This window comes from Ixodes scapularis, unplaced genomic scaffold, assembly GCF_016920785.2.
Source record: "Ixodes scapularis isolate PalLabHiFi unplaced genomic scaffold, ASM1692078v2 PGA_scaffold10__122_contigs__length_95168666, whole genome shotgun sequence".
Classification (NCBI taxonomy): domain Eukaryota; kingdom Metazoa; phylum Arthropoda; class Arachnida; order Ixodida; family Ixodidae; genus Ixodes; species Ixodes scapularis.
The window spans coordinates 70,353,581-70,368,159 of NW_024609836.1; the positions used below are offsets into that span (position 1 = coordinate 70,353,581).

The window sequence follows — 14,579 nt, forward strand, 5'->3', positions numbered from 1 at the left end:
CTCTAACATTGTTGTCATGGAAACATAGCCACACTCGGTTGAGCATAGTATGCTTCAACAGGCTGGCACAGACAAAAGTATAACTATGCGGAGAGCAAGCCGTCTGCTTTTTGCGCAGGAGTTGCGGTGACATCAGAACGATGCCAAGCTTTAATTGGAAGGATAGTGGTTAGACCTCAATGCTAGGTACCTTAAGGTCTACCCACTATTTTGTTTTTTCAATTGGCCAATAAAAGCTCGGCGTTCTGACATCATCGCAATCCCAGAGCAAGAAGCAGACGAACTTACACTCCGCATAACACTCAGAAGTAGTAGGTGTAGCAGGGAACCTGCTACACTTACTACTTATAACGTCTTACCGTATGTGGCTATGTTTACATGACAACAATGTTAGATTTGTGTTCGGCTATCTGTTTATTGGAACAATGTCATGGTTCACGGGCATTTGACTGAAGTACGCCGACTGGCCCCTGTGTGTATATGGCACTGGGTCAGTTTATAGGCTATTCAAACGCGTGGAGTTGGCAGACTGAAGGGTTGTCTAGAGGTGTCGTATCAGCCTGATAGATAGCTGTTACATAAACGCTCCCTATAGTGCCAGCAGTCTGCAGGCATAACTGGACAGAAGTTTGGCTTTTATGCCTTTCTGTTGAGGCACGGATACAGAAGGCATTCACTGAAGCATGCAAGGCTTATTGTCAGGCTGGCTGCATAACACAGGTAGTGCAAATGCAACATTGGTGCTTTTTCACGTCTAACTCGTGCAGTAGTACTAAATGCAGAATGTTTGCGTCTAGTTTAGTCCCCACATAAATACATTCTACTAATTTAATAATACTGTTTCATTAGGCGGGCACTTTTAAAAAAATCTGGCCCAGAAAGGAAAAAAAATGCTTGTCTTGGGACCAGGCAGGCCTTAAAACTAATTTCAAACAGCCCAGCAAACACAATAGAAAATATAGTGTTGACCAATGGCAAACAACTTATTATGTCATAAAAAAAACAAAAACAAAATAAAAACCTTGTACAAAGTAATTAAATAACAAATTCTATATTAATTAACTCTGAAACAAATGCAATAGAAAACATTGTTAAATAATAGTACACACATTACTATGTCGAGAGGTACTGATCGTTGAAGAGTAGTGAATAGAAGTGAGGAAAGGCGCCAATTTCTTGTTCATACAATCTGCATAGCAGTCTCTACAGGGTGTTCCACTTTTAAAGGGAACACAGGAATGTGTGGCTGTCGATCCGTGCAGCACCAGCTGCAAGCACTCGCGGAAGCTCGGTGCGGATGCGGTGAGCACCAGAGGGGGTGCGTTCTGCGCGTCGTCTGCTTCTGCGTGCTGCGATCCAGATGCAGTGCATGAAAAAGCAGTGCGGTAGCTATCGACATGTGGCACGCTCCACCTGTGGTGCTCACTGCGTCTGCGCTGAACGTCTGTGGGCACCGGCAGCCGTGCTGTGCGGAGTGCCGGTCACGCATTTTGGTGTTCCCTTTAAGAATGGATTGCTCTGTACAAGATGTCCCAAAAATATATTAGGTTTTATTTACCTCAAAAATTGAACTACCATAGAATACAGCACATCTGCCCGCTCCACATTAAGTGCCCATTCTCAAATTCGTAAGATCCGAGAAAATACGCACAGTACATTTATATGTAAAATCAATGACCGGAAAAGTACCCATTGCCCATTTTATCGCGATTATCTCAAAATTTAGAGTGGGTGCTTGCCCTGTATATTACAGTATGCATCGCCGAATGCTCATTCTCTGCCCAGATCTAGTGCCAGTAATCCGAACAAGACGCCAGAGTTTTAGAACTGACCGTTATCTTATTTAAAAGTTATACTGTAAAATACTGGGGGAGCTCCCACTTTGTTTTCACTGGAAAGTGGGTTAATCTGGACATGGGCGCTTGTCCGGTCAAATCGGGCGTTTAGCGTATAATTTTCAGAATTCTCAAGTTTGGGAAATGTTAATAGTGGACGCTTTTGCAGTATTTCACGGTAAGTGATTTTCTTAAATTTTCAGTTGGAAATAGGCGGCCGGCGGAGCTCTAAAATATGTGGAGCTGAATGGTGCCAGTTACCGGAAACAAGCGAAAACTGATCTTATTGTCCCATTGAAATTTTCAGGAAATCACAAACCTTTTAATGGAATAATGGAGAGTTATGAAATTTCGGCATCTAATTCGAACTGCTAGCACCACATTTGGTTGGAGAATGAGTGTTCAGTGATGCTGTGAAAAAAACTAAATATTGTGAAGGGTAATAACCTTGTACAGTCTATACATGTTAGCCTCGAACGTTGTTCACTGCTTTTTTAGAGGCAATGTGTGGATTTATTGGCAAGGTGACGAGTCTTCTAGTTTTGACTTCTCAATGCCCGTCGCTTGACGAATCCACCTTGGGGCTTTTTGCCGACAGCGAACTGAAGAAGCTGAGCGAGGAGAGCCTAACCCGGCAACCAGAGGAAGTTTTTGACATAATCTGCAAGCTCGGAGAGGGCAGCTATGGGAGCGTCTACAAGGCACTGCACAAGGAGTCTGGACAGGTGGGGACTTGCATGTTACTCCATTGCCTTTGCCCTATGGGGGGGGGGCCTGATTTGAACCGCTCTAGGCCTGTGCGAGTAGTGGATTTTGAGTTAGAAGCAAATAGTGGTTTTGGCCAAATATTTCCGAATCGAATATGGAATAGTTTCTACAAGCTTACCACTACCGTGCACCATGCTAGAACGAAAATTCAGCTGAACTTGTGAAATTTGTTCCCAACCTTCTGCTTTAAAGGAGCTGTGCAACGATTTAAATGTTGAAAGAATTGGCATCTTCTACTTTTGACATTGTTCATCTTGTCACAAAGGACAGAAAACACACCTCCTTCCTTCGAAACGTTGCGATTCCGCCGTGTAAGCGCGAGGCAAAAATTAGAATATTCCCCGACCTGCAGCCGCGAGCGGCGGCCAAGAGAAACACGCGGCGTGACGTCAATGGGGGGTTCTTGTAGAAAGATAGCAAGTTGTGTGAATACCTGCTTGATAAAAGGTAACTTTTCTATAAATCCTGTCGTTCCAACATAAATATAAATGCGTCAAAAACCTGGTATCAACGACAAAACTTTTATTATACGGAGTTTTAGTGGCGCCATCTATCCTAGGTCCACAAAACCGTCAGCTCTGTCTGCTACAGTGATGTGATTGCTGCGCCAATTGCGCCAAACTGCGCCAAGGGGCTAACTCTGCTACATCCTGCTACATTTCGCCAAAATATGGCTAATCTGCGCCAAACCTGCGCCAAAAGACCAATTTTGGTCGCCTTTCAAAAACGAAACTAAGCTGAGAACTGTAATTGAGCATGCGTGAGCTAGGTGGCACAAGACGCCGCCCGACACAAAGTACCCTGCATCAATCGTCTATTCGGTCTTGCATGTTTTTTTTCCGCTGTTCGCGTTTCGCGCTCTCGTCTTCTCGGGAATCTCGTTTCGCGTCTTTTTTTTTCTTTCTTAAATTTTTTTGCGATGGACACGGGCGTGTGCGAACGCTCCGACGTTAGTTAGTGTGCCGGGTTCCAGACATGCCGTCATGCTGCGAAACAATACCACGTTTTTGCGCGGCGAGAGTTACTTCATGAGCTGAAGCGCTCGCGCGACCGCAGTCGCCGTGGTCGCGCGACGTCGTGTGTTGCCGTCCCCACATCGCTGCAGATGTGGCGCTTTCTAAACTGAAATGCATCGACATTCCTGCTCTTGTGTAAATCATACGCTGCTATAAAAATCCCTCTTTAACTCAATGACTGCTTGGCGAAGTTTTAATTACCTACGTTTCTCTCGGTGGACTTCCTTTCGAGAGGGACCCCGGTACGTGGAAAATCTGCCGCGAAAGAAAGTTGATGACGAGAAGTGAGCAAAAGCAAAGAAGGCAATGGTTTGCACGCTGAACCCGCACACCGCGCTTGTTTGTCTCGAGTTCAGTCGTTGCACAAAGCGCTCACAAGAACTTTTTGACCCTTATTCGCAGTGTCTTGCATCGATACGCTCAGGTTCTTTTTTTCTGTGTGTTTAGCCTGTACCTCGCCTGCCGGCCTGGCAAGCACGTGCCGCTGTACTGTTTATTGTCGTATGCTGGACAGTTACATTTTGCATACTATTTAGGAACCAGTTGGCGACGGAGCGGAGTGGCATGGTTTCGGTCGAACAGCCGTTGTCTCCGCTCGCGCGACGAAGCACGTGTAACTGCAAGCCTGCCGAAGTTGCCCTCACGTGCATGTGAACATGATTGCACAAGAGGCACCAGCCGGGACGCTTGCAATCCATTGTTTTACGTTTGCTTACTTTTTATAAAAATCGGCCACCTCGGGAACCAGTAAAACGATAGGAACTTTTTTTTTTTTTTTCGTTTTTTCTTTTTTAAATTGCTCGGCAACGCTTACAGCACTGTATAGTTGTGGGATATCTCAGCAGCAAAAACACAAGCAGCGAATTCCGCCCCAACACGTCACACGCATCACAGCACAACACAAAGTGCCCTTCGTTTGTCCAGCACTTAAAACAACTATTTATTTTTCTAACAGTATATGCTCCAAAAGTCACTTTTTCTGCCCCGAAACACTGTTTTGGCTGCTCCAAAAGTCACTTTTGCTGCTCCAAAACACTGTCTTGGCTGCTCCAAAGGTCACATTTGCTGCTCTAAAACACTGTTTTGGCTGCTCCAAAAGGTTCTCCAAAATGGCTTAGGCCAATCACATCACTGCTGCTACCTAAACAGTTGCCAGAAGCCGAAGGGGGAGGGGGACAGGGCCGGACGGGTATGGGCGAACCCGGATGAGACTTTCCACCTTTCACCATTTTGTTCGCGCTGCGTCCGCCAGCACGTGGTCACGCGGTCGCGAGCGGATGACTTTTCACCGCTCACTGATGGCTCTAAAGAGTAAGCTTCACCGGAACCCCGCGCGACCCCCATTGACGTCACAGCGCACGTGAATCGGAAGATGGTGAAGGAGTTGAGAGGTGCCGAAAACTTCAATCTCTGTCCATTTTTAAAATAAAAACTAGGACATGCAGGCAAAAGTGTTTTTTTTGTTCTTTACTTGAGAAAGGTCGACACACCAACTCCCAAATTATTTAAGCAAAGCACTGAAACGTTTGCACAGCTCCTTTAAAGCTCACTTAATTTTAATCTAACTACCATAGAATACCGCGCATCCGCCCATTTGACACTAAGCGCCCATTCCCAAATTTGTAATATCTGAGAAAATAGGCACAGTACATTGGTATGTAAAATTGATGACCGGACAAGTACCCATCCACCATTTTTTGTGATTATCTCCAAAGTTTGAGTGGGAACTTGCCCGGTATTTTACGGTATACAGTATATATAAATTATGGCATGTAAATGACAAATTTGTTGTGGCTATCCTAATCAAGGGGATTTATAAATCTGCTTGCTACGTGCAAATATTCTTTCTCCTATTCAAATTTGACAACAGAAGAAAATGCAGCACGAATGTTGAATTTGGGCTGTCAAGACATTGCTGCCTACCATAACTCTCGCATAATTGCGGCAGGTTAGTACCATTGAGTACACCTCTCACAGAGGCTTTTGACCCGCAGAACATGTGAGCTTTGCCGGTATTGGGGGCTTCCCTGCAGTGCACCGGTGCTCGGTGAGAAGTGCACTCAACGGGGCTAACCTGCCGCAATGAACACTTTGTAAAGTATGACTATCACAGTTCCCCTCAAGGCAAATATTGAATAGCCTATTATTTTAAACTACTATTTGAAAATTCAAATATTTGCACCACACTAAACCTTTCGTTATTAATGTAAAACGAATTTTAGCAGCAACGAAGTTGGGATTTGTGTCACCGTTGCCATACCGCGCTGTCGTCTGCTAAATTTGAAGGGACCCACCGAGGATCGGGGCCATTCATTTGGCCAAAGAGGGGCACAGTATGAATTCATCACTATTAATGCAGAATTAGTTTTAATAGAAGGGAAGCTGGGATTTGTTCCGTCGTTGCTGTACCGCACGTGCGTCTGTTAAATTTAGAGGGACACCACTAGGGGTCGTGCACCCATGTGACCTCACATGTTCACATGGCGTGCGTCGGGCCGCAGTGCGGAGTCATGGTTTCACTTGACGTATTGGTGTCAATAACCTTGTTAGACCTAGTAACGTAGGGTATCAAGTTGGGGTGCAGCGTGACAATGTGACATGATTTCTGTGTCCATAACACTGGGGCCCGCTTCAGCGGTTGCTGCATTCACACGCAGCAACCGCCAAAAATCAAATTGCTACGTCTTACAATCATCATCATCAAAATTGCAATTTTCTCGCACTATTAGACAAAGTTATGTACTAGTAATAGGTTTCTATATCTTTAAATAACTTTGAGAATACTAGCTAATCTCCCGAAGACTATTTAGTTGCGAAGAATGATTAATTGCAAATCAGAACCAGATGAAACCGGCGTTCACTTATCGTCATCACTACCACTGGGGAGTCGCGTGAAAATATACTGTCCCTACGAAAGCAATAGGGCGGAAAGTTGGGCGAGTCGGCGGTACAAGTTAATGGCAGCACTCCGTGCTTGTACTTTGTCTTCTTGTCCTGAGTTTCCTTGCCTCGTTTATTTCGCTGTTAATACCCTACTAAAGTGCCGCACGTTTACAGTGTCCCGCACAGTGATCCGCGGCATGGAACCCATCTCCGATTGGCGTGTTTGCTTCGTCCTAAAGAGTAGTCAGTAGATTTCCGTCCGACGAGGACTTCATAGAAGTTGGGGCGTTGGCCGGCCGCAACTGTGAATGTGGCGGGTGCCCATCTCACTGCAGGTAGCTTTCCAGTGTGACAGTCCACGTAAGCTTTGGCAGCCGAGGGTTGGGACACCGTGACGACAGCAAGACTCGTATTATCTCACACTTCTTTTTTTTTTCTTTTTTCCGGTGCTTGTACATCCAATCGCCAGGATTGTGACATCTGATGACGTGACACTCCGGCTTTTGCGACTTCCTTTGTTGTCACTTCGGGACCACTTTCGATGCATTGGTGGAATAGGACACTAAACACACTGGTCGGAGACGCGTTCCCGGCTCTGTGCCGGTACGGATCCTGGCAAGGCAGTGACTTTGTGCCTGCAGGTGCTGGCCATCAAGCAGGTCCCAGTGGACACGGACCTGCAGGAGATCATCAAGGAGATCTCCATCATGCAGCAGTGCGACAGTCCCTACGTTGTCAAGTACTACGGTTCCTACTTCAAGGGCTCCGACCTCTGGGTCAGTCGTAATTTCTTGTCGCGCTTGGACAAACTGGTAAAAAAATGTGACGGATTACGATCGAGGGACTAAGTCCCAGGACCGGGTGTCTGCACTTGCCCGGTTCTTACCACACTGTGTTTGTGCTGCATGCAATTGCTGTATAGCCTAAACAACTTGTATTTTGCGGGGGTTTAATTTGTTTGACTTGCGAAGCTGGAGAGCTTGTTTATTTGGTGGGAAGGGGGTGAGTCGTTGCCTTTGGGTCTGGTCTTTCGAGGCTGTCCGAGCATCGTGGCGCAACTTTTCGCGTAAAAAGTAATTTTGCTCTGTTTGTGCAGATTGTCATGGAGTACTGCGGTGGCGGCTCAGTTTCCGACATCATGAGGTTACGAAAGAAAACGGTACGTCTCATCTGCCTCGGGATTGGGAATGTGTTTACGACAATGACGTTGATGCATCTTTTTGTTTTGAAATGTGGCACAACTGGTGCAAGCACCCTGTAGCACAGCGAATTATCTTGGTATAAAAGTATGCTTTCCCGGTCTCCGAGACATTCCGAAACATTAGTTCCATAAAGGGTTTCAGCATCTCATTCTGAGTGCTGAATCTGACATTCATATCCACATTTTTATCGGCGAAACAGTGTCACAAAGAATCGAAGAACAGTTCATTATCTGGCTGGGAATTGCTCGATCCCTAGTTTGACCCCTGTCGGAAGTATTCTTGTATTTAAGTTTTAAAATGGCACCCACAGGGCCTATATATGCTTAAATAACTTTAACCCGGGTGCAACGGTCCAGGGCTGCAGCTGAGCGTGACAGTTTTTATGAAAAGCCGGCATACAAACGCATTCTGTGTTAGAATCACTGATTGATTGATTGACTCGTGGCATTGCTGCACGTGCGTGCAGCTGTCCGAGGAAGAGATAGCGACTATCCTGTCGGACACCCTGCGTGGCCTGGAGTACCTGCACCAGCGGCGCAAGATCCACCGAGACATCAAGGCGGGCAACATCCTGCTCAACACGGAGGGACACGCCAAGCTGGCAGACTTTGGCGTGGCCGGACAGCTCACGGTATGTGCCCCCTGACAGTTGCTGTAAAGCTGGTTGTTTCTGGAAATATTTTCACTCTGTCAGTTCCTCCAGTATATCGGAAGTTTAAGTTCCAACACCAGTGTCACTAGTGCACTTCAACTTCGCTTCATTAGATACTTGTGGGGTCTAGCTACTAACAAAGCTACCGACAGAGTAGCCAAAGGGTCATCTCAATGGCGGCGGCAAACTCGAAGGAGACGTCGAGCCTGGTAGCACGGTTTCATGTATTTGCAGTAATGTACAGTGCTCAGCAGACTTATCTTGAACACATGCTAAGCCTACCCTTGGCTTGTTCTATTATATTTTTTTCTATGTGTGCGTGCATAGCTGGAGCTAGCCCTAAGCTATTTCTCTTTGTGTCCCACCATCTCCGTAGCATACTTTCAGTTCACATAAATATGCGCAGTTCTCTCATATTTTATCTTTTTTCCGCATTCAATGTTCCACAGGTGTTCCGTATAAGTTTGATGAGCACTGCACATGAGCTTTGGGGCTACATTACCGTGGGTCGGTTCAATAAAATACCTCCGTCGGTCCCTACGATTGTTACCTTGTCTCACTCTCTTGAATATGACGGAGAAAGAGACCCATATCAGAGTAAGGACAGGGTCTAAAAGCATTTATTAAACACTCTTTAGAAAGGCACTCCACGTCCCCGTCCAAAACGCCCCCCTTGCCGGCAAGGTAAGAAAAGGTCATTGCCTGCCAGGCACGGGGATCCGGGGAGTCAAGATTGGGGAAGCATTGGAGAGGTCGCGGAAAATGCGTCCCATCACTATCGCGGCCACCGGACCGGTCCCTTTCCCGAAAGCGGAACAGGAAGAGGCGAAACCTCCTTGCCTGTTGTTTGTGCTGCATCTGAGTGGAGCAGTGGAAGACTACACCCCGGGAGAGATAGAAAGAGGAAGGCCCTCCAAGGCTTGGGAACCCTCCTTCACAAAACATAGCGATACAGGTGGTGTGGTTCAACCGGTGGCCGTTATTATGGCCTTCGGGAAAGTGAGGTAGCAGGAGTCCCCGCATACGAAATTAACTTCTCTAACAGGTTGGCTTTCTTATAGGAGTCGTTTGATAAAAGAGTAGTTTACTTTTTTGGGTGGGGGTCGTTTACTTTGCTATAAGGTCTATAAGGTTCTGCAATCTTTTATCATAACAACCATCTCGAGGAACCTTTGCTATCACCTCCCCACCATGTCTTTTCTCGTCTCAACCATTCTTCTAAATTGCATAAAAAATTTTTGGACACAGTCTCTTATCGAAAGTCTTCGTTACCATTGACACTAAAATACCGAAATGCATTACCTGACCCTCATTGTTTCTAAAAATAATATATTTTGCGGCAGCTACTACTCCCTTCCTCTCTATTCCCTCAAACTGGATTACAGTGTCTATATTGTGTCAATGTTCTGTTCATTGTTTTTTTATATTTATATATTTATGCGTGCCCACTCATGTTCATGCAGGTCCTCAAGAAAGCTAAATGACGATGTTGATGGTAGTTTACTATGAAGACCCATTCACACATATGCCTTAATGCTATAGACTTAGCACTGAACAAGAATAACAATAAAATAGTGAAATAAAATAAAAAATACGTACAAGAAAACACAAAAAACTTGAAAATACTAACTGATAAAAATGGATAATAAAAATGTTGAAAAATCTTGCACATACGACGTGCAGTGTGTGGAGGGTACATTTTGTGTTACCTGGTCTTGGTCAGCATGGTCAAGCCTATATTAGTGATGCGATTGCTGCGCCAATTGCACCAAACTGCGCCAAGGGGCTAACCCTGCTACATGCTGCTACATTTTGCCAAAATATGGGTAATCTGTGCCAAGCCTGCACCAAAGGACCAGTGTCGGTTGCCTTTCAAAACCGAAACTGAACTGAGTACCGTAACTGAGCATGCGTGAGCTAGGTAGCGTAAGCGGCCACCCGGCACAAAGAGTCCTGGGTCAATAGTCAATTCAGTCTTGCATGGTATTTCCCGCTGTCTTTCGTTTCTTGCTTTCGTGTTCTCGTGGACTTCATCTCGCATATTTATAAAAAAAGAAATAATAATAAACGATAGACGCAGGTGTGGGCGGACGCTCCGATGCTAGCATGCCGGGTACCAGCCATGCCGTCATGCTGTCAAATGAAACCACGTTTTTGTGCGGCGTGAGTACTTTGTGAGCTGAGGCACTCATTCCTGAAAGCAATGGCCGTGGGAAAACTGGGTATATTTGGTCCCTGCCTGCCAGTCATCGTGGTCGCACGACGTCGGGTGTTGCCGTCGCCACGTCGCTGTAGATATGGCGCTTTCTAAGCTGAAACATAAGGACCTCCGCATGTTAATCAACATTGTCATACTCTACTACGAAAATCTCTAACTCAGACTGCTGTATCAAAGTATTAATTACAACATTTTTTTCGGTGGGCTTTCTTTCGAGAGGAACCCCGGTACGTGAAAAATCTGCTGCGAAAGAAAGTTGGTGAAGAGGAGTGAGCTATAGCAAAGGAGGCAATGACTGCATGCTGAACCCACTCAGTGCGCTTGTTTGTCTCGAGTTCGGTCATTGGACAAGGCGTTCCAAGAACTTTTTGACCCTGGCACACAACTTTTTGCATCGATGCGCTCAGGTTTTTTTTTTGTGTGTTTAGCTTGTACCTTGCCTGCCGGCCTGGCTAGCACGTGCGCTGGACTGTTTTTTGTCGTATGCTGGACAGTTACATTTTGCATACAATTTTGGGAACCAGTTGGCGACGGAACAGAGTGGCATGGTTTTGGTTTCGATCGAACAATTGTCTCCACTCATGCGACGGAGCACGTGCAACTGTAAGCGTGCCGAAGTTGCCCTCACATGCATGCGAGCATGACTGCACGACAGAGGCACCAGCCAGGGACACTTGCAATCCATTGTTTTACTTTTGCTTTCTTTTGACGAAAATCTCGTACGTCGGGAACCAGTAAGATGGCAAGCGGTTTTTCAGAATGGCTCGGCAACGCCTACAGCACTGTACACCTGTAGGATTTCTCAATGTCTCTTTGGAGACATTGAAAGTGGACATTAATTACTAGCCGAAGGCAAAGCTAGAAAGCGATGCTTGCAGCAGCCTTGCAAAACGTTTCGACAAGCAAAAGAAAAAAAAAAGCACCCGCTAGTCGTAATGCACTTTTGTCTTGTGTACAATTTCGTAATGCGCTGCAGTAGTTACGTGTTTCATCAACCGAAGACTGCTTCCATTTACTATATTATAAAACTAGTCAACCTAATGCTGTGATATTTACTACTAAGCTGGTCATTTTCAAATAAACTTTAATATGTGCAGCTTGGTTCTTATTTATCTATAGCGGGTACATATATATTTATCATTTAACTGAAGCATTGCAAAATGTGTCATGCCATTGGCTTTTCAGTTACATTTTTAAAGACTCCCAGGTGGTCCAACTTGACCATAATTTGTTTAACGCGGCGCGCAAAGTGCAATTTGTTTGTCCAGCACTTAAAATGCATATCTTTATTTTTCTAAGAATATCTGCTCCAAAAGTCAGTTTTTCTGCTCCAAAGGCCACTTTTGCTGCTCCAAAACCCTGTTTTGGCTGCTCCGAAAGGTGCTCCAAAACGGCTTAGCCCAATCACATCACTGCTATATCATCTTTGTTATCCCAGTGATGACATGCATGTATGAATCGGTTTTTAAAGTGTTTTGTTAGTAGGTCGTAGCTTTCCGGTTTATGACCAAAAACGCTGATAAACATCCAATTGTGTCAAAAATACAAAAGTGGCTAAAATTGAAAGGCACCGATATAGCTCCATCAATGTCAGAAATGCGAAGACCAATTAAAACCGAAAATCCTGCTTTTTGGAAATATTTGCTCTAGCTAGAACTGTTTTTGTTGAAACATTGCCCCGTTAGACCTCAGCTCTTAATTTTTCCCCCGAGACTATTTTCGCCCGCAATCACCATTTTTAGCGTCCGTCCGAAACCAATCAATGAAGTGCACTGACGGAAAAATGAACGAACACCGAAAAACGTCCGCCGATTTCCCTCGTAAACAAACGCCAGGGAATCTGCGGCCCGGTTACGAGTGCAGTCTGTCGTAGGGGTGAGTCAACGAGCCCTTTGTGCAGGACACGATGGCCAAGCGCAACACGGTGATTGGCACGCCCTTCTGGATGGCCCCCGAGGTGATCCAGGAGATTGGCTACGACTGCGTGGCCGACATCTGGAGCCTGGGCATCACCGCCCTCGAGATGGCCGAGGGCAAGCCCCCCTACGGCGACATCCACCCCATGCGGGTCCGTCCATCTGTTTGACCAGACGTCCTCCAGCGACCCCACAACTATTCGGGAGATGGGGGGTGTTGGTTGGTGTGAAAATGCAGCATAGTGCTGCAAAGTGTCAAGAATCCCGTTGGCATGGGAGTCCTGACACTTTGCTGCATTTCAGAACTAATGGGGCACGGGATTGCATTTTAGAACTAATTAATGGAGCAGTAAAGAGGTATTCACACAAGGAAGAAATCGCATAAATTCTCTTCTGGAGCGCGCGTCACGTGACGAAAACGTCGGGTCTTTTGCGATGCGGTGCTGTGGCATTGGTCCTGCGACCCAGGAAGGGAGAAATGCTCGGGCAGTACAAACGGTCCCGGTTTGGCGGCGGATCGGCGTGGTTTTGACAACATTTTGTCGTTGAAAGCCTCGGCACCAAGAGCGGAAACTTTAAATTCGTCCGCAGTGGTGTCGAGTGGAAGCTTCTAATACGGCCGTTAATCTCCCCCACCGGCACCCCGTGTGTCTAAATGGTAGAAGCAGAGGAGGGAGTTGTGCTCACCGACGACATCATGGACGTGCTTTCACGGATTTCTTTTTCGTGTGAATACTGCTAACCGACAGGTTAAATAAAGCGTTAAAACACTGTATTGTTGTTGTTTTTTACAGAAATGTGTATGGCTAAGGTTTCATAAAAAAAAAAAGGTCCTTTAAAAGGATCAAGTAAACTGTTTCTGTGCCGAGTTTAGTGGGATGCAAATCGGTTAAATGCAGTAGAATTTACCGTGACTCCTGAGCTCAAAAAAGAAAAGCTCATGAAGGAACATGCACAGCACAGTTCAAAACGCACTGAACACCCTGCGTTTTTCGACTTCATCTCTAGGATTACGATACTTAGTTTTTTGCTTTGTCAGTTTCTGGACTGATTTTTTTGAGCACACCATTTTCTGGCAAGCTGAGCTTAAAGATGTTGTTTCTCTCCTTGCTCAATGTTGACCGTTTTCTTCCGAAACTCTTTCCTAAATTATCCTTAACTTTTTGTCGTAATTTCTCTGCCCGTTTCTTCCGATGAATAAAAAAAAGAATGCTAGGGCAACTTGTCTGGGATTACAATATTCTGCCTAGAGAGTTTAAAAAAAGGTGTCAATATGAAGAAAAAAGAAAAGAAGTACAGTCAACAACTGATAATGGCGGATTGTTGCGTGTGCAGGCAATCTTCATGATCCCAACGAAACCTCCGCCCTCGTTCCGCGACCTTGACCGGTGGTCTTCGGAGTTCATAGACTTTGTGTCGCGCTGCCTGGTCAAAAACCCTGAGGAGAGAGCCACAGCTTCGGAACTCCTTCAGGTATGCTTCGCTGCCGTCCAAAGGTTTGAGATGACAAGGCGAGTGGCAAACTCTGTGCACAATAATTGTAGGGGTAGTTTGAATGAGATTTCCATAACACTTTCAGATGTCTCACTTTGTAGCCCACTTTAACCCTTTGGGGTCATCTGTCAGGTATCTCCCAGCAAATAACTATTTCCCTTCTGGACAAGTGTCGGGGTTGTTCCGACAGGCCAATTTCTCCTTTACGGCCAAGGTCGCCCCCCCCCCCCCCACCCCACCAATTTCAACTTGTGCCATCTCTTGTCGGTTATGTAAACTATGCATACTTACTTTTCTACAAGTGCCGTAAGAGGCAAGACACATATTTCTTTTGCTAGATTAGCCCTTTCATGGTCACTGATGTACCTGTACGTCAGCTTGGGAGCATCCCGCATGGTTACTGACATACCGGTACGTCCGCGACTGCTCATTCAAAAATTCGCGCCTCTGCTTGAACGGGCGCGTTCGCGGGGACGTGCTGCCATCTGGTGGGTTCGTAGGGAACTACGACCCTATAACTCCTGTCGTGTTTGTTTGGGCGCGGCTTTTTGAAATTGCGAAACTGGACGCTTTGTGCAAGTGATACTTTTGAGAC

At 45.9% G+C, this 14,579-nt stretch overlaps 1 protein-coding gene across 2 annotated transcripts in view; it reads left to right on the plus strand.

Annotated features, from left to right (window-relative positions):
* LOC8036498 (serine/threonine-protein kinase 3) overlaps positions 1-14,579 on the plus strand; it is a 29,359-nt gene that overhangs the window by 1,369 nt on the left and 13,411 nt on the right. For both annotated transcript variants that reach the window (XM_029974103.3, XM_042288663.1), the window contains exons 2-7: positions 2,434-2,560; positions 7,144-7,278; positions 7,599-7,661; positions 8,171-8,335; positions 12,475-12,642; positions 13,826-13,963. In XM_029974103.3, coding sequence (XP_029829963.3) covers positions 2,434-2,560; positions 7,144-7,278; positions 7,599-7,661; positions 8,171-8,335; positions 12,475-12,642; positions 13,826-13,963 — 796 coding nt within the window. The remainder of the gene's footprint in view (positions 1-2,433; positions 2,561-7,143; positions 7,279-7,598; positions 7,662-8,170; positions 8,336-12,474; positions 12,643-13,825; positions 13,964-14,579) is intronic.